The 25323-nt window shown below is 48.5% G+C and overlaps 1 protein-coding gene and 1 long non-coding RNA gene across 2 annotated transcripts in view; one reads left to right on the top strand and one right to left on the bottom strand.

The window, feature by feature from the left end:
• Positions 1–25323, top strand: part of CDR2L (cerebellar degeneration related protein 2 like) — a 29636-nt gene that overhangs the window by 651 nt on the left and 3662 nt on the right. Inside the window, exons 2-4 of the mRNA XM_075014923.1 lie at positions 18230–18342; positions 20269–20417; positions 22156–22320. Coding sequence (XP_074871024.1) covers positions 18230–18342; positions 20269–20417; positions 22156–22320 — 427 coding nt within the window. The remainder of the gene's footprint in view (positions 1–18229; positions 18343–20268; positions 20418–22155; positions 22321–25323) is intronic.
• LOC142023698 (uncharacterized) overlaps positions 3297–25323 on the bottom strand; it is a 30796-nt gene continuing 8769 nt past the window's right edge. Inside the window, exons 2-3 of the long non-coding RNA XR_012648283.1 lie at positions 11650–11719; positions 3297–3462 (exon numbers count right to left, since the gene is read on the bottom strand). This is a non-coding gene — a long non-coding RNA (uncharacterized LOC142023698). The remainder of the gene's footprint in view (positions 3463–11649; positions 11720–25323) is intronic.

Here is a 25323-nt window from a genome sequence, read left to right as displayed (position 1 = left end):
ATCAACTCTGATGCCTGTAAATTACCAAAAACAACCAGGAGTCCTGTGGCAGTGTATAGACTAACAGATATTTTGGAGCATAAGTTTTGGTGGAAAGCCCACGAAAGCTTCTGGTCCAAAATATCTGTTAGTCTATAAGGTGCCACAGGACTTTCTTGATGTTTTTGAAGATACAGACTACCTCTGCTACCCCTCTGATGCCTGTAAATTACCAGCCTCTCAATGGAAAGCTAAATGTCACCCCAGGGTACGTATGAGCCAATGTAAAGTTCCAAGCTTGGCTAAAGTAAGAGAGTCCAGTGCTGCTCAATCTCCAGACTGCAGTTATACTGCTGTCAAATTGGTGAGGGCAGAAGCCAGACCAGAAAGTTTTTAAAGCCAGGATACACTGTTTAAACCTTAGATTGCGTGAAATTTGAGAGGCAGGAAAGGGGATTCCAACAAAAATGAAATGTATTAAATTGAAGACATAGGACAATGTTTTCAAAACCTCCTGCTAGATTTAGGAGCCTACATACAATAGGATTTAGGATCCTTAGCTATGTGGATACTTTTGAAGTTTAAATCTATCTGTCTTAAAGGCAGGAGAGAACTGGGGAGGGGAAGAAACAGCAATTTTAAAGAGGGAGGGAGGGAGGGAGGGAGAGAGAAATCTAACTTCAGTTTGTGCAATTTTGTTTTAAAGCAATAATCCATGTTCACAATTCCACCTGGATATTTACGGTTCTATTCGGTGTTCATCCTACTGACTGATGGATACATGGTTAGCGGCATTAGAGGTTTGAGGGGTGTTTGCTTATCTTCACATTTCAGATCAAACTTCAGTAAATAAATGACTGGGAAAAAATGCTCTCCTCTTTCTTAGCAGAGACCCAAGGAATTTAACTGGCTGTCCATGCTTGAAAATCCAATTAAATTAAAAGAAAGTCACCAATGTAATTGTTTGTATTATATGCATAGATTTGGGTTTTTTAACACACAGCTGCAGATAAATAGGTGATAAGATTGTCCAGCTGCATCTATATTGCTACCCTCAGCCATAACTTCTGTACATTGTGTTGTGATCTTAAATGTTCACAGCTTCAGGTGAAGGGTAGGTGCTGAAGAACAAATAATAATGAAGACAGAGAGCGTTCCCTTATTTCCAAACCTGCTTTCTCAGCTGACAGAAGAGAAATATTGCCAGAAAGTATGAGGACTGAACCAAACTGGGACAGGAATGGCCCAGACTAATCAACTGAATAAACATGACAGGCTCTTGAATATCCAAGAGTCACTTAGTAGGGGACTTCTTCCCATAGCTTGTAAGGCTGTGCGATGGCACAGAGATGCAAATGAAAGAATAATAATTAATGTAGGAATTTAAAACAATGAGGAATTTATTTCAACCTTGTAACTGGCCTCACTTTCATGAATCAGCATTTCTAAACCAGGCCAGAGTCATGTCTCCATCATGCTGTTGTAGACCCTGAGTAATTTCACTGACTCCAGATTTACACCCACATAAATGAGATCAGAAGCCAGCCCACAGTTTTTATTGGATGGAAGAAAACAATGTTCATTTGAAGGGTTTGCAGTCTCCCATGAAAGTGAGCGTTATCTACAAATATTGAGATCTGAGGCCTGTAATTGAAATCAATGAAAGGGTACTGCAGGGTAATTACAACAGTAATTAATCTGCACGATGCACAAAGCTCTTCAATAAGGACACTGCTATTACAGCCTTTTCTAGAGCCTAATAATGTCTGGTCAGATCTTCAATGACAATGTGCTGATCATGGTGGTATTAGTTCTCAGGAAGCGGGGGCGGGGCGGGAGGAGACAACTCAAGCCACATAGTGAGATTATTAGGTGTTATGCATTACTAAGAGGATCAGAATGCCAACTGCCCAGGGGCCATGGAGAAAAGGCAGTGCTTGGTAGAAAGTGAGATGATAAAGGGATATTCTGGAACAATGTTGCTTAAACTATGTTCCGCAGAATACGAGTGTTCCCCGAACAACTCACAGGTGTGCCCTGAGCGTTTGACACTTTGTTAGTATCATATGCTGATGGTATCTATTTTCTGTTACCAAAACCAGCTAGAATGTTACTTCTTCATTGCTCTGTTACCTGACTAAATCACTTCATTTTTGCTGTATATGCTGCTGTTTGTTTGGTTTGGGTTTTTTTGTTTTGTTTTTTTTTTAAAGAAAATTTTCAGCTGTTCCGCATAAAAACATTATTGTTTTGCATTCAGTGGTCTCAAAAAGTTTAAAAAACACTGTTCTTGAAGACCATTTATATGGCTAAGACAAACTAGTACCAGGAAAGTGGAGGAGATGTGGATGAAACAGTTGGTTGCTGAGATTTTTTCACAATTTAGCAATGACATCAAATATTTACTATATTTATGCCAAAACTGTTCACTAAACAATGGGCAGCTTAACTGGGAATTCTGCAATGCTCATGTATGTTAACTGCTTGGGTACCAATAAGTGTGTAGCGTAAATCATAACACCAGTGCTGTTCCAGGCACCTGCTGCTTTCCCCATATGCCCCATGAAGCACTCAGCACTTTACAAATTTTGCTGAAATCATCTAGTTTTTAAGAGAAAATAAACCCACCTCCATCATTTCATTCTGGTGCAGTCTCATAATTGATAATTATCAACCAGGCCCTGGGAGTGCTAACGTGTAAAAAGATTCAGTCTCTGCCCCAAAGGAGCTAGTAGTTAAAGCCTTGCGTGGATGCAAAATTTGTCTGTGCATCCACATTCATATGCACCAAAATGAGCCATGGATGTCCGTATCCTCATCCGCAGATGCAGATATCTGTGGACATAAAGCAGGTATCTAGATTTGCATGGCTCTACTTGTATGCACGTAGTTCATACACAGTCAAAACCGTTCTTATGCATTTAGCCAATTTCCTTGCAGAATGGCCTACAGTGCTGTGTTAAGGTCACACCCGCTCTGCCCTCGAGATATAGATTCAGTTTCCAGCCGTGAAACCTGACAGCTTGTAAAGTTCAGCACCAGCCGGGAGATGGCCTAGAGCATCTAATTGGAGTGGTTCAATCCTATGATTTTCTCTGGAGATGCCTTTGGTGGGGGGGTGGGGTTCATTAAGAGATATGCTGACACAATTAAAACGATGGTACCGATCTCTCGGTTTTGTTACTCCAGTTCCAGCAACATTTCCTTCCAAGTAGTCTTAACACAAACAATGTTGCACAGGAGGATACAGGTAGTATGAACTCAGTTTAGACACAGCATTATTTTCAATGGGCTGGGGCAAGGCATATTGAGGCAGGTGTCTTGTGACCGTGTATTGACAGTTAAGTCACAGAGGGGGGACCATGACCCTTTCCCCAGCAGCTGGAAGATGACGATGTGGTTCCAGCAACCTCAGGTTCCATGGAAAGTCCTGGCTGAGATTGCTCCACAGTGTAAGGATAAGCTGGAATGAGAAAAACCAACCTGGAGAGAAAAAAGGGCCCCTTTTCTGTTCATGAAAATAGCATTTGCATTGAAACAAACACATTCAAAATAAATTGGATTCAAATTAAATGGACACGGGATCCATCAGCTCTTCCTACTAGTCTCCCAGGGATCCTTCATCTTCCTTCAACACACCTCCCAACGAGTCCTTCTCCCTCTCCCTGCTCCTCAGCGTCCTGCATCTCCCCTTGGTCATTCTCTCCCAGCTCCCCTTTTGCCAAAGAGAGGCCAGAGCTCAGCTCTACAGCCAAAAAGCACACAGTGTGGCTCAGGAGGAAGGCTGCAAAGGTGACGTTTGCATTCCCTGGATCTTGGGCGAGGTCCCCCGCTGTACATCAGAGCAGCCTGGAAGCTGCTCTAAATTATGCCAGCTGCAAAGTTTCCAGAAGCTCCTACAGCAGCTGTTGCGGGGGGAGCATGAGAGATGTTTACAGAGGATCATAATCCCTTCCCTCAGCTGCATGCATCTTCGTGCTGGCAGCAGGGAGGGGGTTAGTCTAAAGCCATTAAGTGAGCTCTTCATCATCCTACAATTCTCCTACATTGGCGTGATCCTCCCATGGCCAGTTTTGCAGACAGTGCCTTTCTGCACCAGTTGTGTGGTGCAAAATGGCCTCGCTGCCATGCAGAATAAGGGCCTTGCAGCTTCAACATCCCTGACATCTCCAGGCCCAAGTATCCTGCCTTGTTCCTCCCCAGGCATTTGTATGGCTTATTACATGCTCCGAATGAAAATGGTGCAAGGTGCTGAGCACTCACAGCTCCTATTGACTTCCTGCTTGAAACTGTAGAACTACAAGCTTTCAACTCCTCTAAAAATAAGCACCTCGATCAGTGGTGAGCATGTGGCCCACCTGGGTTCTAGGTGTGGCCTGTGAGACATCGTGTTTACAATTGCCCATGCACAGGGTCGCCAGGTTTTTTCACAGAGTGAGGTGCATCCTCAGTGCACACAACACCGATTGCAAGAGCTGTGTTCCCTCCCTGCATCCAATCAAAGAACTGCTACAGTTCAATCAGCTGGCCGCAGTTAGCAATATTGCTTATCCCATGAGACTGTCTTGGTTATGCCAATCTTGCGGTCCACAGAGATGAAGGAGGGCCACTCATGCGGCCCATTCCCTAACCTAGGCTTCCCGTCGCTGCCCTGTATGTTGCCATGGACCTAGAAACATAGAGAGTGTGCATTCACTAACTCCCACAGCCTCGATGTGCCTAGGAGGCTCAACCCCCAGTTTTTTATCCGTCTAGGTTAAAACTTGCTGGTCCGTAAAGCTGTAACTAGCAGTTAGCTCGTCCAGGAACTAACCACTGCCCTATGATGCAGGACACCCCAAGTTCCATCCCTCCTGTTGCAACCACCCTGCTCAGCTCTGGAGAGAAGGCACACTGATCACCTGCCATCCTCTACTGCAGTGGTTGTTTTCCACCCAGCTGCACAGTCAGAAGGACCCAGGATCTTTGCGGTAGCTGATGCTCTTATTTATTTATGAGTGTGACACTGAATGTGTCTTTGGGTAATGGAACATTTTCAGTGACTAATTGCTGAGCCACGTGGAAATCCGATCCGTAAAACAAGCAGCAGAGCACAGCAGACCAGAAGGCCAGATAAGGTGTGGAAAGGGGAGGCTATGATGCTCTGCGTCTCAGTTGGAGAAGAACTGAGATTCACCAAATCTGAAAAGTTCCCTGAATGAAAATTCCCAAATCCGCTGTAAAAGGCAGGACACTGGAGAGTAGAAGGATCCCACACAGAATCGGGTGAGGAATCTCCTGCCATAATCCCACACAGAAGCTCTTTTCAGTGCCATTGCCTAAAACTCAGGTGTGGCAGGTAGTGGAATCAGAAGACAAGAAAAACAGATGGAGTCTCTCCTTCTCCAGCCCAGCTGACCAGAGGTATTTCTCCTTGGCTAGGCTGTGCCTGGGGGATTTGCTGTACAAATCCCAAAGGACATTCCAGCCATAGCAGGACACATTATTGCTGGGTCTACGAAAGTCAGAACCTAAAAGCAACCGACCATTTAGAAACAGCCCAATCTGATGCACCTTTCTCCAACAGATGTGATTTCAGTTCTTCATACATTTCCTCAGTACCAGACAGAGTTGGCTGGTGAAGCCGGGGGGGCGGGGGTGCACATTTTAACCAGTGTGGCAGGCACAAGGGGAGTCACTCAGCAACAAAAGGCAAAAAGCCCAGGCTCGCTCCCACTAAGGCGATAAGAGCTACCAGGTTGATTTCCGTAAGGGAATCAGGCCCTAAGTTAGAAACAAGGCAAACTGACTGAGAAAATCTAGTTCTAATTACAGCATTTAATTAATATTTAACAAATACTAGTGTGAAGATGGGGGCTCAATCCTGCTAAATGCTGGGTTCTCATCAGTGGTCAGACCCTTGGCACAGAGTGGAACAATTATATTTAACACGTTCCACTGTGCACATCTCACTTGGTCGCTTTCAGAGGCCACCTTTGGTACCAGAGTTTGAAATGGGGACGGGCAGGGGGAGGCAGGCTCTCATCTCCATCTGGAAGCATGCATTTATTTCTCACTAGCGGGATTTAATGCAGCGTTGTGACCGCAAGGAATTCATCTATCGGCTAGAGCCGCACTGCTATTTAGACACACTCAGAAAATCTACCCAGCCCAGGGCTTTAAGGCAACGTGGAGGAGCAATGTGCATTTGCTTCTCAAACCCAAGCAATCTCTCGGGCTTAATGGCAGATGCTGGTGTTACATGTGCTCTGTCATCCATGCACCCCCTGCCTGGAAAAGAAACTGCTCAGGGCCTCCATTTTTCTGATCCTTGCACATTCCCCGTTTTTTTTAAAATGAATTTAGTTTTTGTAAAAGGTGCTAAACGATAGCCCTAAAGACTCAGTTCCTCTGTTTGTCTATACAATAGGCCATATCCCCAATGGCATAAATCAGCACACCTTCGCTGACTTCTGTGAATCTATACCTAAGGGGATAGGTTTTACCGCTAAGCAGTTCTTTGTCCAAATCCTCCAGGGCTTGGATCCAGCCGGTGGGGACCCCTGCCTACATCCTTGACGAACAGGTCCAATGAACTCAGGAGGTTGTCAGAGACAGCACTTCAAAAGATACTGGCTCTAGCACTGCCTCAAGGAATACAAATGGGTGGTTATTCGAAGCTGCCAACTTCTTCTGTAATTAACTCCTTGTATTCACACAATAACCCCTTGCAACAGTCAGATCTGACCTGAGGAAGAGCTCTTTGTAGCTCAAAAGCTTCTCCATCTCAACAACAGGCGTCGGTCCCATAAAATATATGACCTCACCCAATATCCCCCTATATCCTGGGACCGACATGGCTACAAGAAGACTGCAAACAACAATCTGACAAACATACAACATTTGTATGTCATTACAGGCAGCTCCACCACAGCATGTCCACCAGGAACTGGGTTGAGATCACTAATTCATTTCATGTAGGTCACTCAATAGCCTCTAGCTCATAATGACTTTCTGATACTAATTGTTAGGCTGCATTTTAACTATCAATCGACTGCAGTGATTTTTGACCCAGGGTTGACAGGCCCCTGGGGGTCCACAGAATACGCCTACAATTTCCAAAAGGGTCTGCACCTGGATTTGAAATTGTTTAGGAGTCTGCAAATACAAAAAGGTTGAAAACCGTTCATCTAGAGGCAGATGGCTTTACAGCCTGTTCCCCACCCCAGAACAGCTTATGCTAGGAGGATTGTGCATGGCCTGAATTCAAGCAGGGTAAGAGACCCTCAAGCCCAGCCAAAAGAGGGAGATTCTTGCCCTACACCCCGGTATTATCTTTTCCTCTACTGGCTGCTGACTGTAGCTTTGGACTAACGGGATTTCTAGACTCTGGATATGTGTCTGTGAAAGGACAAAGGAAATAAATAATAGACAAGAAGATGGTGAGGAAGTGTGTGCAGTGTTACCTCTAACACTTTCCATTCAGGCCAGAATAAATTTTCTTATGTGCACCACCTGCAATCTGTGGGCATTCTTCTAGTCAGTTGGGTGGCATCTGATTTTTCTCCTGGGCAGCCACCCAAGCACTCAGCTTACAGAGAACGCTGGACGTGTGTATTATTTTTGAAAACTCCAACCAGAAGCCAGGCCGGAGGAGTACGAGGAGAGATTCTAGGCAGATACTCTATGGTGTGGCAGAGAGAGAGAGAGAGACTGAGAAGAAAGTAGGGATAATTCCATTTTCCTCTGTTGGAGTCCTTGGCTTGGTGTTAAAAGCACACCGCTGTGCTATGCTGGATAGCACACTAGGCAATCGGAGGCAGACGTGCCAGTAGATGGGCTGTGTCCAAGGCCGCCACATCCGAAGGCCGGCTGCTGGACTGACGTGGGTATCAGAATGGCCTCTCCTCAAGAGGCCAGCCACTAACAACTCCGCATCCATTGTCCCCTCCCACAAGGTTGCTGCTCAGAGGCATGGAGCCAACTCTTGCTGATTAAATGGAAGGCAAAGATAACAGGGACGGCGATGATGGCCCCAGAGAGCCAGATGCACTGGAAGACATCAAATCAATGTAATAAGTAGGAGGAGGGAAGGATGAAGGTGCAAGATGCTTGTATAGACAGCAAGAGGCACAACAGGGGCATGAATCTCCCCCTGTCGGTTCCTGACTTACACCAGCATAAGGGAGAGGAGAACCAGCTTGTCACTGGGTGGCTGACCCCAGTAAATAAAGCTGATCCTGCCCCTCTGCCAGCTCAGTGCTTCCTGCTGCTCAGGTAAGAGAAGCTGTTTAGATAAGTGGTGGCAAATGGCACAGAAGTACACTGGGCCCAGTCATGCTGCCATTGGCTGGGGAGCACCAAAGAGCAGGGAACGGTAGGAATCCCAGAAGGAAGCACGAAGTGGTTTCCTGGGTGGTGTCTGCAAGCCTGTGAGCCAAGGCTGGAGAGAGCAGAAGGCAGCAGCAAAGGTCACCTGCTGGTTTTAAGCTGGAGCCAAGAGTCAGAGAGGTCTGAAAGCAGGAGAGCAGCAGAGCTGCTTACCCACCATCATTTCCAGGGCCTGACAGCTGGATCCACAGGCCCAGATGAACCAGGATGCTCCCAGCAGAGCAGCCCTCTCGGTTCCCACTGGAAAGAGCAGAGTTGCACTCCAGTTTGCAGGTCGGAGGTGGCTGGGCTGGTCGAGGAACAGGAAAAGACTGACAATCTGGGGCTGCGCTGGAGAGCAGCCGTGTGGCGAGGGACACCAGGGCCATATTGGATGTTGGGGGAGTATAAGACTGTGGTTGTGAGGCATTTGTTATGATTCATATGCAAAGGAGCCATTTGCCCTGAGACAAGTTGGGACTATTCTGGAGACAGTGATGCAGGTACCGGTTTCACATTGCAACTGGGCACAGAAAGCTGTTCCAGGCCAGGCTACCTTCTGACAGACTCTTAGTAGTTTACAGAAAGGTGCCACTCCCTGAAGAATTCATCAATGGGCAGGAAATCTTACCAGCTGGTCTGGCTAGGGAGACTTCTTCCACTTTCACGGTAGAGCTGCCTAGAGCAGGACATGGCCCAGGCAAGATTCAGCATCCTTTTCTCCTCTTATCTCCTGGGCTGCTCAGGCTTTAATTTATTTGTGCAGCGTTTTATGGTAGGTGCCCGATAATGGAGGGTCAAAGTGACCAATCGCTGAGCCACTTTGAAACCACTGTGCCTAAGACAAACACAGGCGAGAGGCTGCGAGAAAGCAGCTGTTTAGATAAGAAGTGGAGAATGACACAGAATCGCACTGGGTCTGGTTGTGCTCCTGTTGAAATCAGTGGAAAAACAAAGGGTGTCTACTATGGGAGCATGATCCGGCCTCTTGTGTTTACATATGCATGTTTACACAGTGAAAATTACCTGGGCCAGGAAAATGGACATCTGTGGCCATTCAGAGGGGACTTTGTCCGTTGGGTAGAGAGAGGATGGAGGGAATAGGGAGAAGAGAAAAAAAGGAGCTAATGGAGTGAGGAAAAGAAGCTATTTCATTTACCCCTTAGCAGGAGAGAGCTGGGGAAGAGGGAAGGAATATAAAGCAGGATAAATTGAGGGCAAAGAAGGTTAGATTGCAAACCAGAGTGAGCAACAGATGCTGGGAAAGTTGGAGGGGGCAGATTGATTCAAGCTGTCGCAGTGAGGTGCACATTGTACTTCCCCAAGCCAGCCTTGCCCCTTTGCCCTAGGAGGGTAGTTTGGGGTTTTCCCACGTGTAAAGGATGGCAGCTTAGAGTCTGCTTGAAATGCAGCAGCTGTGCTGGACTGAACAGCTTTGCCTGTTGCTATAGTAAATCTACCCCTCAGGAGGTGATACTGGGATGGCAGATTTCTTCCCTTACCCTAGCAGGGGCTACTTGATGCATAGGGCAGCTTAATAATATCTTTTCAGGGCTGTGACTTGTTCCCAGCCCTGAGGGAAGGCATTTGGTCAACCCACATGTTATCATAGAATCCTAGAACTGGTAGGAAGCCTGAGAGGTCAGCAAGTCTGGTCTCCTGCCCTCGTGGCAGAACCAGGCACCATCTAGACCATCCCTGACAGGTTTGTCTAACCAGCTCTTAATAATCTCCAACGATGGAGATTCCACAACCTCTCTAGGCAATTTATTCTAATGTTTAACCACCCTGACAAGATGCTTTTCCTTATGTCCAACCTAAGTTTCCCTTGCTGCAATCAAACACATTGCTTCTTCTCCTATCAGGTGAAGGAGAGTAATTTTTCTCCCTCCTCCTCCTAACCACCTTTTAGGACTTGAAAGCCATCATCATGTCCCCCCAGTCTTATCTTTCCAGACTAAACAAACCCAATACATTCTGTCTTCCCTCTAAGATCATGTTTTCTAGACCTTCAGGTGTTTTTGTTGCTCTCCTCTGGAGCTTCTCCAATTTGTCCACATCCTTCCTGAAATGTAGCAACCAGAACTTGACACAGTAGATGTAGACCAGGGTGTCTGAGGCTCCACTGTAGGTTGTCACACACAGGCTCTGAAGCACCTGGAATTGACCATTGTTGGAAGAAAAGATCCTGGATTAGATCAACCGTTAGTTTGACCTAATATGGCTATTGTTATGCTGCTCTGGCTTCCGCTCCTGGCAAAGTGGAGGTTGCTGCAATTTTGCCCACTACAACCTGGCCCCTTATGGATATTCCATTGCTAGCAGCGCCTGCCATGGAGACTGGGCGATAGTGGAATCCAACCTGGAGACTATGTACCAGAGTATTAGAGAGACCGAGAGAAGAGTGGCTAAGGGAGGAAAGAGGGAAAGAAAAGGAATGACGAAAAGCAAGAAGTCCCAGCAAATCTCATTAGATTAGCAACCACATTCACATGCATCCTGCTTGTTCGTTATCATAATCCATTTGAGATGGAGGAGGGACAAATCTCACAACCACAAAAGTTGTCATGTAGCAGAAGTGTTGTCCTCAAGCCATACACCTTTCCAACCGTTATTCCACCTGTCTCTGCCAGAGGTGACTTTTAACCCTTCCTCAGAAACATATTTCTGCAGGGCAGTTATTTTGTCTTTCAAATGCGTCAGACTGCACCGATCATTGCACCTATTTAAGGTTACAGAGAGGTGGCCGTGTTGGTCTGTAGCCTAACAAAACAAACCAGCAGTCACGTAGTACTTGAAAGACCAACAAAATCATTTATTCGCTGATGAGCTTTCGTGGGGCAGACCCACTTCTTCTGATCTGGAGATAGGCAATTCCCCAGGGAGAGCGTACTTGAATTACCCACCCCACAAGAACTTTATCCACCCCAACACACAGGCTGCAAATTATTCAGCATCTTGCAGTTTGCTGTCAGTGGGAGTTGTTCTCTCTGCGTATTGGTGAGTTCCTTTGTTAAGGTTTCTTGAGAGTGTTAAGCTTTTAATGTACAGACTCGCCTGTGGTGGAGCAGCGACCATGATAATACAATATGCAAAGCTTCACTGGAGCTGATTCTCATTGCAATGAGCCCAGAAGATACAAGATGCCATTAAAATCACTAGGCTGGATCCCCAGTTGCTGTAAGTCAGGGTAGTTCTACTTAGTTAGATTTAAAATGATAATGACACTTATCCACGGCTGTTGGTGCTCCAACTTTGTTAATTACACCCTAAATGCAATTAGTCATTCTCAGCAATATTCAAATCAGCTGTGCCACTTACCACCTTTTCAGCTAAGTTACAGAACCTCAGCCTTCTCCAGAGATGTTTTCAAGTGTCTATTGCAGTATGCCTAGAAAAAAAAAATCACCATCTTTGACCTATTTCAGACTGAGAAGGAGAGCAAATTCCAGAGTCCCCTCTTCCTCATCACAAGAGGATCCAACTCAAGTACCCCCACTGACGGTAGCTGCGACCGCAAGCCAACATCTGGCCATTTAGGGTGGAGACCAAGGACAGAAATTGAAATCAGTGGAGTGGCACCAGTTTACAGCAGCTGCAGATCTGGCGCAAGGCCTGGGGTGACCACCCCACCTTGTCCTGTGGATGGGACAGCTTTGAGTATCTGCTTCCCCAACTAACCAATAAGCCTCTGCTCGGTTAGTGCTACCGGTTACTCCTACCTCTTCCCACACAGCCCCAAGTAAATAGGGAGTGGCTGGCTCAGCCTCTATCCCTGCTTGCACTGGGATCAGGCAGTTTCCCCCGCTGCTGCTCTGCATTTAAAAGGCTGAGCCACACACAGGATGGCTCGGGTTCCGTTCTCGCCATGGGGATCGGGCTGGTCCCCCGCCGCACTGCATTAATGCAGAGCGTCACGGTGGGAGGGCAGTAACCGAGTAACTGACAGAAACATTGGCGGTTACTCGGTTACCAGATCACTCGCTCTTTGACATCCCTAGTTAGCTGTCATTACTTCCCCCTACCAAGAAAGCCAGCTCCTAGGCTGTTGCCTGGTCTCTGCTCCAAGCAGGACTGCCACTGAGGCTTCTGGCGGGGGCCCACCAGAGTCCTGGCTCCCTGCCGGGAGCACAGCAGCCAGTCACACTCTCAGTGCTCATCTCCCTGCCAAAGGCAAGAAGCCCTGAGAGGCTTCCCTCCCTGCTCCCAGCTGGGAGTGCAAAGGGAAGCCCTGGTGGGCCAGCAGGACTCCCACGGGGGAGCTGGATGCATCTGAAAGCCTTGGCTCTCAGGGTCGCCACTACATACACACACTGCCTCCTTCAGTCCGTGGAAACCCTGTGGGGAAGGACGTGCACCCCCAACAGAAGGGTAGCGCGGACATCAGTCACCACAGTAACTAATGGGGTGAATCAACCTAACCTAGGTCAACTTTTATCCTTCTTGTGCAGTTGGTGGCTGGATTATTGCACCATAAATCACGCTTGCCAAAGGGGTGAGTTATCTGGCACTCTGTGTTGGGGAGAGCAGGAGAGATTCAATGTAAAAGCTGAGTCAATGAGACATATGCAACTGCTCTACTGAGTCACTGTCTCACATTGTGGCTACCCCGTGAAGGACCTATGGACAAAAATACAACAGGCAGCGAGTTTCCAAGGCATCTGCAGCTAAGAAAAAATCAGTGGGACATCTGAGTCCAGCTTGGTGATAGGTCCAGCTGGGACCAGTGTTCCTCATAAGCTGAACACTTGGGCGGCTGCCCAGGAGAGATTCAGGTGCCATCCAGCTTTTTAGAAGAGTGCCCAGAGCCGACAGTATGTGTTTCTATTGGTGGTGCACATTCACACATACCTTGGTGCACCTAAAAAAAATTATTTCACCCACGGCTGGGAAAAAAAATAGAGGGCACACTGGCTGGCACCCATGGGAGGTAAGATATTAGGGAGCTGCCTCCAGCTTTCTGCCAGCCCACCCACATCCATGTGCCTACAATAGCTCTTAGAGGGAGGCAAGAGCCTCTCAAGAAACCAATCGAAGTGGATGAGAGGAGGCCCAGATGTGAGAAGGACTAGAGACAAGGCATTACGGCCAGGGACACTGTGGCTGGCGAGCTGCATGTGTGTAGGGTCCCTGGAAGAGTGAAGGACAATAGGGTCGAGCTAGGTTTTAAGTATCAATGCAGATGATCCTTCTTTTTGCAGTCTTGCCTCGTGTCTCTTGGCTCCCTACCCACCCGGTTTCAAAAGGGGGAGAGGGACAGTTTTCCATCTCTGAGCCGAAGAATCTCCACCCACCTCTCCCCAGACGTGGTCTGTTTTCTAGTTCAATTATTGCTCATGGGGTCCTTGAAATTATGATGCAGAATCCTGTGCTGCCTAATCCACTTAACTCAACCCCAGCTGATTAAATTGGATGCCATATGGTGGGAAAGCACTGATGTAATCCGCACAGGGGGGAGTCACTTGCCTCATTACCTGGATTCCTCTCTCTAGGGTTCTCTGGCCCTGCAGAGGGGACGGGGAGGGAGGAGGCCTTTCTGGCCAGCCAGATCAGGCTGGGTAGGAGGAGGTCTGCAACATGTCAGCAAAAATACATGATCTGGAGAGGATGGGGGATTATCAGTGGGAAATGGGCTTAACCACAACCCATGCAGCTGAAGGAGGAGCAATTCTCTTCACCCCAGTTGGAATCTGACATACAATTTCTCTCCCCTCCATGTCCTACCCACCCCCGGCATTCTGTCCCCGGAGGACAGTTTGGAGGCTGTTCTGTGGCTCCAGCAGGGGTCAGCAGCCTTTCCAAGGCAGAGTGCTGAATTTTGACCTTTTGATCCCTGTGTGCCATCCGAGTGCAGGTGATACTTTTTAAAGTCACTATCAGTCCTACTTGCAACAGCGTCATTAATAAATTAAGCGGCAGCTCTTTGCCGTTTAGGTGGTGGTTGGTAGCATTAGCTGGTCTTTTGATAATCACCAAGTGGTACGGCTTTAGCAAGCTCCTGGATGCATGGGGGAGGAGGAGCGGGGCTGCTTCTGTGCTGATGCAAATTGACTTGCGTGCCACTCTTGGTACCCATGCTGGGGGGTTGATGACCTGTGGGCTAAAGGAAGGTGAAGAAGATCTACATACCTGAGTTCTGTCTAGATCTTGATCACATTCACTGCCATAATTGCAGTCCTCAAACCGAGTTACTCTACCATTATGATGATTGTAAAAGGGCAGATCTCAGACCAAGGCCACCCCTGAGTACAGACCATGGCTGGAAAGGGAGTAGGCGTGACTGTCACTTAATCAGTGCCGGACGAGAGCCAGAGAGCTCGCCTGTTGTCTATAATTTGTGGTCTCCCAGCACGACCAGCCAAAGTCAATCCTCATTTACCACAGACACACAAAGACTTGTTCCCCACAGGCTCCACTACGTCGACAGGTAAAATCAAAAAGTGCCGGAACTATTTACTAATACTATACTCATAGCTTCCATCCGCCATGAAGCTGTTTTCCGCTGACGATCCCCTAACAAGTGGTAGATATGCGGGTGGGGAATCCAAAGCACTGGGGAGTGATGTGATTTTTCCCTACATCACATGACAAGTCAGCAGCAGAGATGGGAATCCAACCTGACTCCCAGGCCACGTCCACACTTCAAAACCATGTCAACCTAGCGTACACTGGTACACAGCCACTGCCAGCATTAAACCCCTTTTGCATGCACGTATTTGGCTCCTCCTATCGGCAGTGCGCATCCGTCACCAGGCGCGCTTGTGCCGACGGTCCTGTGAGTGTGGGGCATTGTGGAGTGACTGCTGAAACCAGCAACAGTCGCTGTAAGCAACACAACCTCGATACTCACGCTGCATGGACTTACATTGACCGCAACTCTGCAGTGCTCAGGGAGGCGGTGTTACTGACTTGGCGTAGAAAGGCACTTACTTCAACAGGAGCCGAATTTAAATGAAGAGACTTCCACAACTATGTTGGCCCATGGTAGCTTATGTTGACCTACCCATATAGTGTAGACCAAACTAGGGGGTGTGCCCCTCTTGGGCACATGAAATTCTGGGGTGGGGGTGCAAGGCAACCTAGCCCTCCCCACCAGTCATTCCCCCCACCCCAAGAAAGAGCCGGCCCTTGCTTCCGGCTCTCAGCCCCTGCCATTTCATGTGAGAGGCCCAGCACAGCCACTATAAAAAGCGGGCAGCTAGTAAAGGCCCACATGGAGCTAGCTGCCTCCTGCAAAGGTGAGTGAGTGTGGGTTTGGGAGGAAGAGGAGAATGGGGTTAGATGAGGGGCTGGCGGTGCCCGGCTTTGCGGGAGGGGAGGGACCCAGGCAGGCAGCTCACAGGCAGCTCGGTTGGTTAGCCCATGGTAAAAAAAAAAAAAAGGGTGGGTGGGGTGTAAGAGTTTCTCAAAAACCAAAAGGGAGGCGTGATGCTGAAAAGTTTGGGAACCACTGGTGGAGACCAACCCTCTGCCCCGTACTCTACAATTAAACGTCAATGCCTCCTAATTGATTGCCAAGTCAAATTCACCTCTGGAAGAAGCTGCAAATGGTTTAGGACCCAGCATAACTATCTCGAAATTCATCCTATTAGTGATTTAGAGGGCAGAGTGGGTGTTGTAATGTGCTGGGGAAATATTACTGTATCAGGCCCAATTTCTCATATTCACCAACCCTAAATGTTCTAAAATCATGAGCCAAACCCCCATCAAAAATCATGAGACTTTAAACACAATAAATGGTTGAGGTTCTTCTTATTTACCTTCTGGTGCTGGAGACTGTGAGGTCTACCTCTCAAGGTTCTCTCTCTAAGCATGGGGATTAGCAATTCCCTCTTTTTAAATGACAGCTGAGAGTTTCACACAATCCCCTGACTCCAGGAGCTGGGGCTTTAAAAACACCCAGGATTGTGAGAGTTTCTGACATTACCACCATGTTGAAAGGGTTTGTTTTCATTTACAGCAGGGGTGGGGGAAGAACATCGAGCTTGTGGCTGACCTGCAGACATTGCAGAGTTACTAGCCCTACTTGGGGAACTCAGCGGATGCCTGTGAGTAACCTCCCTGCCCTGAGTGAACCATATGAAACACAACCCCTCCAGCACCAGATCTAACTCCCTGGGATGCAGAGGGAGGGAAGGCATTTGGAATAGAAATTCGCTAATTCCATTTTGAAAGCTGAGGGATTAAAGTCGGGGTAGGGGGGAAAAGCCTGAGGGGCTCTGAGCCTCCCCCTCCTGCCATGGCAACAGGCTCTAAGCAGTGGTCACCTTGCCTAGAGGAGCTGCTCATTAAAGCACAATGCCCGCAAGCAGAGAGGGTGGGATTCAATTAGCACTTCAGTGCCGGCGCTGCCCCCCTCTGCCTCCCGCCACGGAGGGATAATTGGGATAGCTGCTACCCCTGCTGCCCACCCAGTGACGAGGAGATTAGAGTCTTGTCCGGAAAGACAGGCAGACTCAGGAGCTAGCCAAGTTCTTTGGGCGTGCAAAGAACTTGGGAGCCAGTTAAGTAGCCAAATGCCAGTTTGCCCTTGAGGCAGCCACTCTACACGGCCCCCACCTCAGATGCTCATTGCCAGACATCAGGTGCCATGACAGCCAGCGGCAAGGCCAGCTGGGAGGACACCGATGGGGAGAGGCCGCTCTGTCTGTCGCAGGCTGGATGCAGCTTTTATTTTGTCAGACTATTTGTTGGCAGGGGATGCTGGGGCAAAGCTAACCATGCCCTTAAATAGAGAAAATAATATTTACTGGGGATCCCTCCCGCAACTTCTGGGTGCTTTACAAACTATGGGTCCTGCCTTAATCTCACTGACCTCAACAATGGGAGCTGAAGGCACACAACATCTTGCAGGATCAGCCCTTACCTGCTCTGTCAACCATCCTGAACCCTGCTACAGCCCTCTTAAAGAGCACTGGGGGCTTAAATAGCCAACGGGGGAGTCCATTGATATATGGGGACCCCAAGACTGGGTCTACACTAGAGAGTTTTGTCGACTGATGTAACTCGGGGAGCATCTACACGCTTAAAGTGTTCTGTCGACAGAGTCTCTCGCAGAACTCTGCATTTGCCTCGACAGTATTATCCCTCAAAAATTTGAGGCATAACAATCTCTGGACATCTCTAGTGCAGTGTGGGCACTTCCCTTGACAGACACAGCTTCGGGTTGCCGGACAGCCCTCTTTACAGAGCTGCCATTCCTCTTCTGGCACCAGAGGGCAGTGCGGTCTGGCAGTTCTCTGTCAACAGAGCAAGTTGTGTCTAGATGCAAGCTGTCGACAGAGGTTCTGGCGAGATTTCTCTGTCGACAGGTGCTTCTAGTGTAGACATAACCCAAGAGTAGAATAAAGTCCACGTAGCTGGCAGGGTACAATGCTCTTGCATTAGGGTTAAGAAACATGGCCATGGTCTCCTGTGCTCCAGCTCTCCCCGGTTGGCAGACGGGTCCCTCTGGGGCGGCTGCGAGTAAGAGATAGTTTAGAACAGCCTAAAGGTTGTCCTGTATTACATCAGGGACTGAGCCGGCCCCTTTGTATTTGGCTGCAATAGAAGACTGAGCCCTGAGGGCTCTAGGACGGGCCCCTATAGACACAGAGCCCCCCTGAAATGCAGCCAACATTTGGAAAATGGAAAACAGCAGACAACTAGCACCCTAGGGGTGGGAGCAAAATCATGTCCTCGGGAGGGATCCAGGCAAACCACAGGCATTACAAAAAGTGCCAGAGTGTCCAGGCAGAGAAGACGGGAACGCAGTTTCCAAGACCGTCTGAGCAGTCCACACGCTGCATGGAGGTGAGCTGCTACCCCAGGTAAAGGGCTGTATGCACAATACCGTGCTGGTGTTTAGATCTACAGTTTCAGGGAACCTCGGTCTCAGCAATCCATCCCTTTTCCTTTTCAGACCTGCACTTGGCGGCCGAACTTGGGAAGACGTTGCTGGAGCGTAATAAAGAGCTGGAGGATTCGCTGCAACAGATGTACGCAACCAATGAGGAACAAGTGCAGGAGATCGAGGTACAGATGCTGCCAAAGGCCAGGATAGCTCCTTGCTGCCGCTGCCATCTGAAGGGCTTAGCTGTGAGAAAAGGGGGGATATTTCAGCCACCTCACTGCAGCCCTTGGGAGCGAGGCTGTTCATAGCTGTGCTTTGGGGGTAGGGGAGTTAAAGCCACATATGGGAGGAACTGATTCAATTATGGATTAAATCTTAATAGAGCAGATCAGCCAGTCTGGGCTCCACGCTCCAAGGATCCCTCCGCCCCTCCCTCATTGTATTATTTCCATCACGTGACCTTGGCCTGCAACTTTGGGGTCCTGTTTGGTTGGCTCTAAGTCATATTCAACCTTGTTCCGCAACCCGTCAGAAAGGGTGCAATCATTCTGGTGTGAAGCCCCATCATGATATATGCTACTCTAATGCAGACTTAAGCTACAACCACACAGCTGTTATTCTGAAATAACTCTGCAAGCGTCTACACTACCTGTTTTGAAATACATTCGAAATAGCAGGTGCATTATTTCAAATGTCATGAAACTCACTGCAGGAGAAATAACACCTCCTTCAAAACAGCTGTTTCATAATAGGCAACGTTAAGACACGAAATAGCGCTATTTCGAAATAGCCCATAATGGCGTCCAGTGGCACTATTTTGAAATAGGCAGCATGGTCATGTCTATGCTAGGCCAAAATTTTGAAAGGGCCACGCTAATGGCCAAATCAAAGAATACTAATGAGGTGTTGAAATGAATATTCAGTGCCTCATTAGCACGCTGCCAGCCGCAGCACTTCGAATGTGCTGCATTTCGATCACGCATGGCTCGTCTACATGGGGCCCTTTTCGAAAGGACCCCGCAAATGTCGAAATCCCCTTATTCCTAGCAGCGACGTTTGCAGGGTCCTTTCGAAAAGGGCCCTTGTAGACGAGCCGCGCGCGATCGAAACGCGGCACTTTCTAAGTGCCATGGTTGGCAGCATGCTAATGAGGTGCTGAATATTCATTTCCGTGCCTCATTAGTATTCTCCCATTTGGTCATTAGCATGGCCCTTTTGAAATTTTGGCCAAGTGTAGACATGGCCTATGCCTCCACACATAATATTTTGAAATAGCTGGGCGGTGTTTTAAAACGCATGCTTGTGTGTAGCTATTACTTCGAAATAAGCTATTTCAGAGTCGCTGTTCTGAAATGGCTTATTTCAAAATAAGGTTGATATATAGTTGTAGCCTAAGAGACTGTCCCTGCCCCAAAAGGCTGCAATCTAAAGCTACGTCTACACTAGACTAAGAAAATTGACGGCAGATACGCAATTCTAGCTGTGCCAATTGCATAGCTAAAATCAACGTAGCTGCACTCGGCTAACTTGCCTGTCTATACAGGGGAAGGTCGAGGAGAGAGTTTCACCCTTCGACCTCCCTTACTCCTCCCGTCTCCATACTAGACGTGCGAAATCAAACCCTGGAAGATCGACTCTGAGTGGGGGCAATGGGAGGGGGCAAAGGACACACAAGTATGAACAATGTAATGACTGCAAATGTCACACTGGCTGAGTACACAGGAAAATAAGGGAATAGACCCCCTGTTGGGGGCAGGGGGTCTATCAAAGGCAGAAAGGAAACAGTTCTGTAGGAGCATTTTTAAATGGTTGAGCACACATTACTGGTTTTTGGCCAGGAAGGGCCTTTGCAGATGCTCACCAGATAGCATCTGGGAGGCTGGGGAAGAGTGTGGGTAACACAGTTCCTTTAGGCAGACGAACCCAACCCTTTCAGGTGCTAAACACCCTGAACTTCCCGAGGAGTCAGACATTTAGGGATCTCAGTACCTCGCAGGATTGGGTCCCTTGATGATGCAGGGAAAGAGAGACGGTTCCTAGACAGGCCGTGTGCACAATCACCAGCCTTTGATCTCTTCACGTTTCACGGACTCCTGAATTTTTTGCAGTACCTGACGAAGCAGCTGGAGATGCTGCGCCAGATGAACGAGCAGCACGCTAAGGTCTACGAGCAGCTGGACCTCACAGCACGAGACCTGGAAATGGCCAACCAGAAGCTGGTGCTGGAGAGTAAGACGTCCCAGCAGAAGATACAATGGTAATGCTCCCTGCTGCTCGTGCTTAGGCCAGCAGTCTGACTGATACAGCCAGGGGACCAGGGTGCGGTAAGGTGGTTTGTCTTGTAGGGCAGATGACTGGCAGTCCTGAACGAGCAGATCGGTCAGTTTGGAAAACGCCTTGAGTCCTTTGTTCCCTGAGCTATGGGAGCAGATGCATGACAAACTCTGGAGAGGAATAATGCCCACCAGTCATTTCTAGGAGGCTGATTCCATGTCTAGAGCCACCCAGCAGGGTAGGGTATCCCCTGCCAACTAACACCAGCTTATCAGTAATGTTTTCCCTTCCAGAAGGACACCCTGGCCAAGTTCTGTCCTTGAGAGCACCAGATTGTTACACTGTCTCTCGTATAACACGTCTTTTTCAAAAGGGCCGAACAAACACAAAACTTTGGCATCCCAGCTCTGCAAGCTATTTTACAAATCGCACACCCAACTGGTGCAGAAACATGGCCAGTCTCTGCATTTTACTTCTATGGGTGGAAGAGAAGGAGGACTAAACTCGGCATCATCCTACTTTAATCTTTTGTATGCTGAGATATTCTTGGACTGAGCAAATTCCCAAGAGGTTATTGTTCTAGCCACCTGATTCAAGAATAGAATCCCAAATCACTGCATTCTTCTCCCACCTCCTCATCCACTGGTCTCCGCCACACGTAGGCACCCACATCTAAATCGAGAGAAAACTCAGGCAGCATTCATCAGTCAGAAGTGCTCTCCCAGTGCACACAGAATCCCCTGTCCCACCCCCATCCAGGATTTTACTCTACACAGGAATTAGGCTCTGCCCTCAAAGGAGTGCAGGGAGAGCATTCTTCCTCAGCTTTCCCCTCCAGTGGGAGGGGATGGTTAAACAAGACATTCAGCGGATGAGCACCTACATAAGACTGCCCACACTGGTCAGACTAAGGGTCCATCTAGCCCAATACCCTGTCTTCTGACAGTGGCCAATGTCAGTGCCCCAGAGGGAATGAACAGAACAGGTGGTCATCAAGTGATTCCTCCCCGTTGTCCATTCCCAGCATCAAGCAAACTCAGGCTAGGGACACCATCCCTGCTGCTCATGGCTGTAGCTGTTGACAGACCGATCCTCCAGGAATGTATTTAACTCTTTTCTGAACCCGGTTATAGTCTTGGCCTTCACGACATCCTCTGGCAAGGAGTTCCACAGGGTGACTGTGCCTTGAGTGAAGAAATACAATGTCTTTGTTTTGTTTTGTTTTAAACCTGCTGCCTGTTAATTTCATTAGGTGACACCCCACCCCCACACAAGTCCTTGGGTGGTGTCTACACTTGCATTCTTCTTTGGAAAGAGGTATGCAAATGAGGGAAATTGAAAATGCAAATGAGGTGCATATTTGGTGTCTCGTTTGCATATTCTTTCAAAAGAGCGTCGTTCGAAAGAAGAAAACCAGTGTAGGTGCTGCTCTTTCGAAAGTAAACCCCATCTTCGAAAGAATCCTTCTTCCCATTAAATAAAGGGAAGAAGGATTCTTTCAGAGATGGGGTTTACTTTCCAAAGAGCTGTGTCTACACTGGTTTTTGTCTTTCGAATGAAGCTCTTTTGAAATAAGAATATGCAAACGAAGCACCAAACATGCACCTCATTTGCATACCCCTTTCGAAAGAGAAATGCAAGAAGCACCTCTTGTGTTTGGAGAAGGACTAAGGAACACTATACTCGCCTCACCTCTCTCTCTGACCCTGCCTTGCCTGTAGTCTGACAGAGACCATCGAGGGGCTGCAGAACCAGGTGGAGGAGCTGCAGAAGCAGGTGGAAGAGCTGCGGAGCTTAGAGCAGCTGCGCATACGGCGGGAGAAAAGGGAGCGGCGCCGAACCATCCACACCTTCCCCTGCCTCAAGGAGCTGTGCTCCAGCCCCAGGTACCACCCTGAAGCAAGGAGAGTGGGAGGCGGGTGTGGAGACCAGCAAACAGTCCTCTGCCTTACCGGCCTTGGGTTATCTTTGGAAAGCATTTCCCGTTCAAACTGGCACTTCTGCTGGAGGTGGATGGGGAAACCAGTCACACATGAGATGGGGGCGAGTTTCATTCCTCCCATTAGAGAAGCAATACTCAGGGACCATAGGAGATAACTCCTGAAAGGGGAGCAATAGTCAAATGGGATTTAGCATCTCTCCTCTGCAACAGGGCCTGATTTGTGACCCTTGAGAGGAAGAGGATCTCCACCCCCAGACAACGCACACAGATGTACAATCCTAGGGGTCCTACCTGGTCACTATATTAGCTGGTGTCTTAAATCATGAGCTTTGATTACCCTTTGCGGGAGGCTCAGATAACATCTTATGAAGTGGAGCTGCGCTGGGGCAGGGAACTGGGGTGGAGGGGTTATACCATCTCATGCATGCTGCTTCCCAACTGCTGTAGGGAAACACATCTCAGGCAGCAGGGCTTGGTCTACGTCAAAAGAGCTATAGCCGGTGCGCCCCCCCACAGCCCCCGCGGACAGTTCTCTCCTCGCTGTCTAGCACACGGATCAGCAACCCCTGGCATGGGTGCCAAAAGTGGCATGCGAGCTGATTTGCATTGGCACATGAGGAGGGAGCTCAGCCCCTACCCTTCCTCCGACATGTAGCTGGGAGCTAGCTCAAAGCCAGGCCGCCTGTGGATTAACAAAAGACCAGCTAACACGACCACCCAGCACCTCAACGGTAAAGCTCTGCATCTTCATTTATTAAGGAAGCTGTTGCGAGTTGGACTCTTAGTGACTTTAAAAAGTATCACTAGCACTCGGACCGTACATGCTGGTCAAAAGGTCCAATTTCGGCAGTCCGCCTCAGAAAGGCTGCAGCAGGGCAAGGCCTTGATCCTGACAGGCTTCCTGCTCGGGGCAGCCAGCGCAGGCAGCTTCTCCCTACCGCTTGCATCTGTACAGACGAGCGTGACCTCCATCCCCCTCTCCTGGAGCAGTTACAGCAGAGCAGTCATTTTTTGCATGCACACTGATGCTGTTTGTTTGTATTGTAGCACCGAGAGGCCGCATTCACGAACCAGCACCCTGCTGTGCTAGGGGCTGTACAAACACACATTGAACCAGGACCCTGCTGTGCTAGGGGCTGTACAAATACATATGTTGTTATTGTTCATCCCACCCCATCTAAAAACCAACCACAGTATTAATTCATTGACCGACTGAGGACATTTCTTATTCAGCTTCCTGAGTGATAGAATCTTCCCTAAATAGACAGCAAATCAATAAACCTACTATCCTCCAGAAAAGCAGTGCACTGCAGGGGGATACAAACACACAGCAGTCTAGTGGAGCAATGCAGGGGACATGACAAGGGTACAATCTACCCCCAGGCACAGTCTACTCAATTTCGATATGGCTGTTTTCCCGCCGTGCCCCTAGACTACTTTACCCACATTGCTTCGCTGCACAGTTTGGCTTGTAAATTTGCATTTGGGATTTGGAGGTCACTCTGACCTACCGTAATTAGGAAGTGTGTTTGATAGCTCCTCCTGCCCAGCCATCCAAGCTGGAGGGGAGAAGTGGTGGTACTTTATCCCTTCCAGTCTGTTCTAACTCGAGAGTAAATGGGATGGAGAAGGAAAAACGATTTCCTGACCTCACTGTGACAAAATATTTCCTGTGGTTTCCATGTTGCTGAAGCAGTGAACGAGGGGTTACGCCATCCGGAGTTGTCTTCCATCCAGCCTCATTTTGTAAACCTCCCCCTCCTCTTTTGGGAGCACTTCCTTGACACAGAATAGCACAATCAAGTTTTGGTCACTTGTTTGTCCAGGGAGGGGTTAAGCCCACGCGTTGCAATATGCACCCCCCAATTTTATTACTTTGTTGCTTTAGGAAAACACTTTTTAGGGTGTTCTCCTGCTTTTGTCCTCCCTTGGTGGGCACAGTCAAATCCCTGAAAAACCAGATTCCTACGGTGGTAGCTCACAAGGTTATTAGCCTTTGGTACGGGGGAAAGGGAGCTGGGTCACAGGTTCCTAGTGAGCTGTATTTGTGTATACACTCATCCCCCGTTCAACAAGTACTTTACCTACGAGTACTCACTAAAACGAGGGACACATATACCTAACTCTGTTCACTAGACGAGTAAACTCTCACCGGCTAATATGAGCCTTACCCCAAACCCCGCAGACCTAACCGCAGCAGCTTGAACCCCACCACTCTCCCTGTGGACCCAACCCACTGCAGCCTGAAACCCCCCTCCACCCCACAGCCCCAACCCACAGCAGCCTGAACCCCCCACCCACCCCGCAGACCCAACCCACCTCAGCCTGAGCCCCCTGCCGGCCCTGCAGAAAATTGGCAGCTGTCACGCACGTTGCCAAAAGCAATGACTGTATCTGCACCAGAAAGCTGCACTAGTTTAGCTATAGGAGAGATTTAGTGTAACGGCCTCCGGGGCAGGAACTGATCTCAAAGCCAGTTGTAACTCTCATGTAGATAAGGTCCATGCCACAAAAGCACAGCCCCGACTGGCAGTCTGACAGCAATTGCAGCAAAGGGGCTAGTGATTGAATATAGGTCATGGAGGCTAAGCAATGGTCTCCCCAGTAACGATGGTTTTCCAGGACAATGTGGAGTCTGTGGCAGGGCTATAACAGGAGGCACTAACAGCTAAGATGTACCTAATCTATGTACTGAAATAGGTTCCATCTCCAGGGCTCTTGGTCAGGTATCATTTCAATGGATCTATATAAAACCCAGATCCTGTGCAAAGTGCCAGCTGGTTTCCATGTGAAGGGAAAGAACAAAGCAGCAGGGGTAGGGCACTGGAGCTGTGTTCCCCCTAATTTTTATTATCCATGGATGGAATAATTTTATGTGCACCAAAACGTGTGGACGTGCACCACCTATAGAAACACACGCCGCGGGCTGTGGGAGCGCTGCTGATCA

Source organism: Carettochelys insculpta, chromosome 20 (assembly GCF_033958435.1).
Source record: "Carettochelys insculpta isolate YL-2023 chromosome 20, ASM3395843v1, whole genome shotgun sequence".
NCBI lineage: Eukaryota > Metazoa > Chordata > Testudines > Carettochelyidae > Carettochelys > Carettochelys insculpta.
Note: the sequence above shows the minus strand (reverse complement) of the source record. Positions and strands in the feature narration are given on the sequence as shown.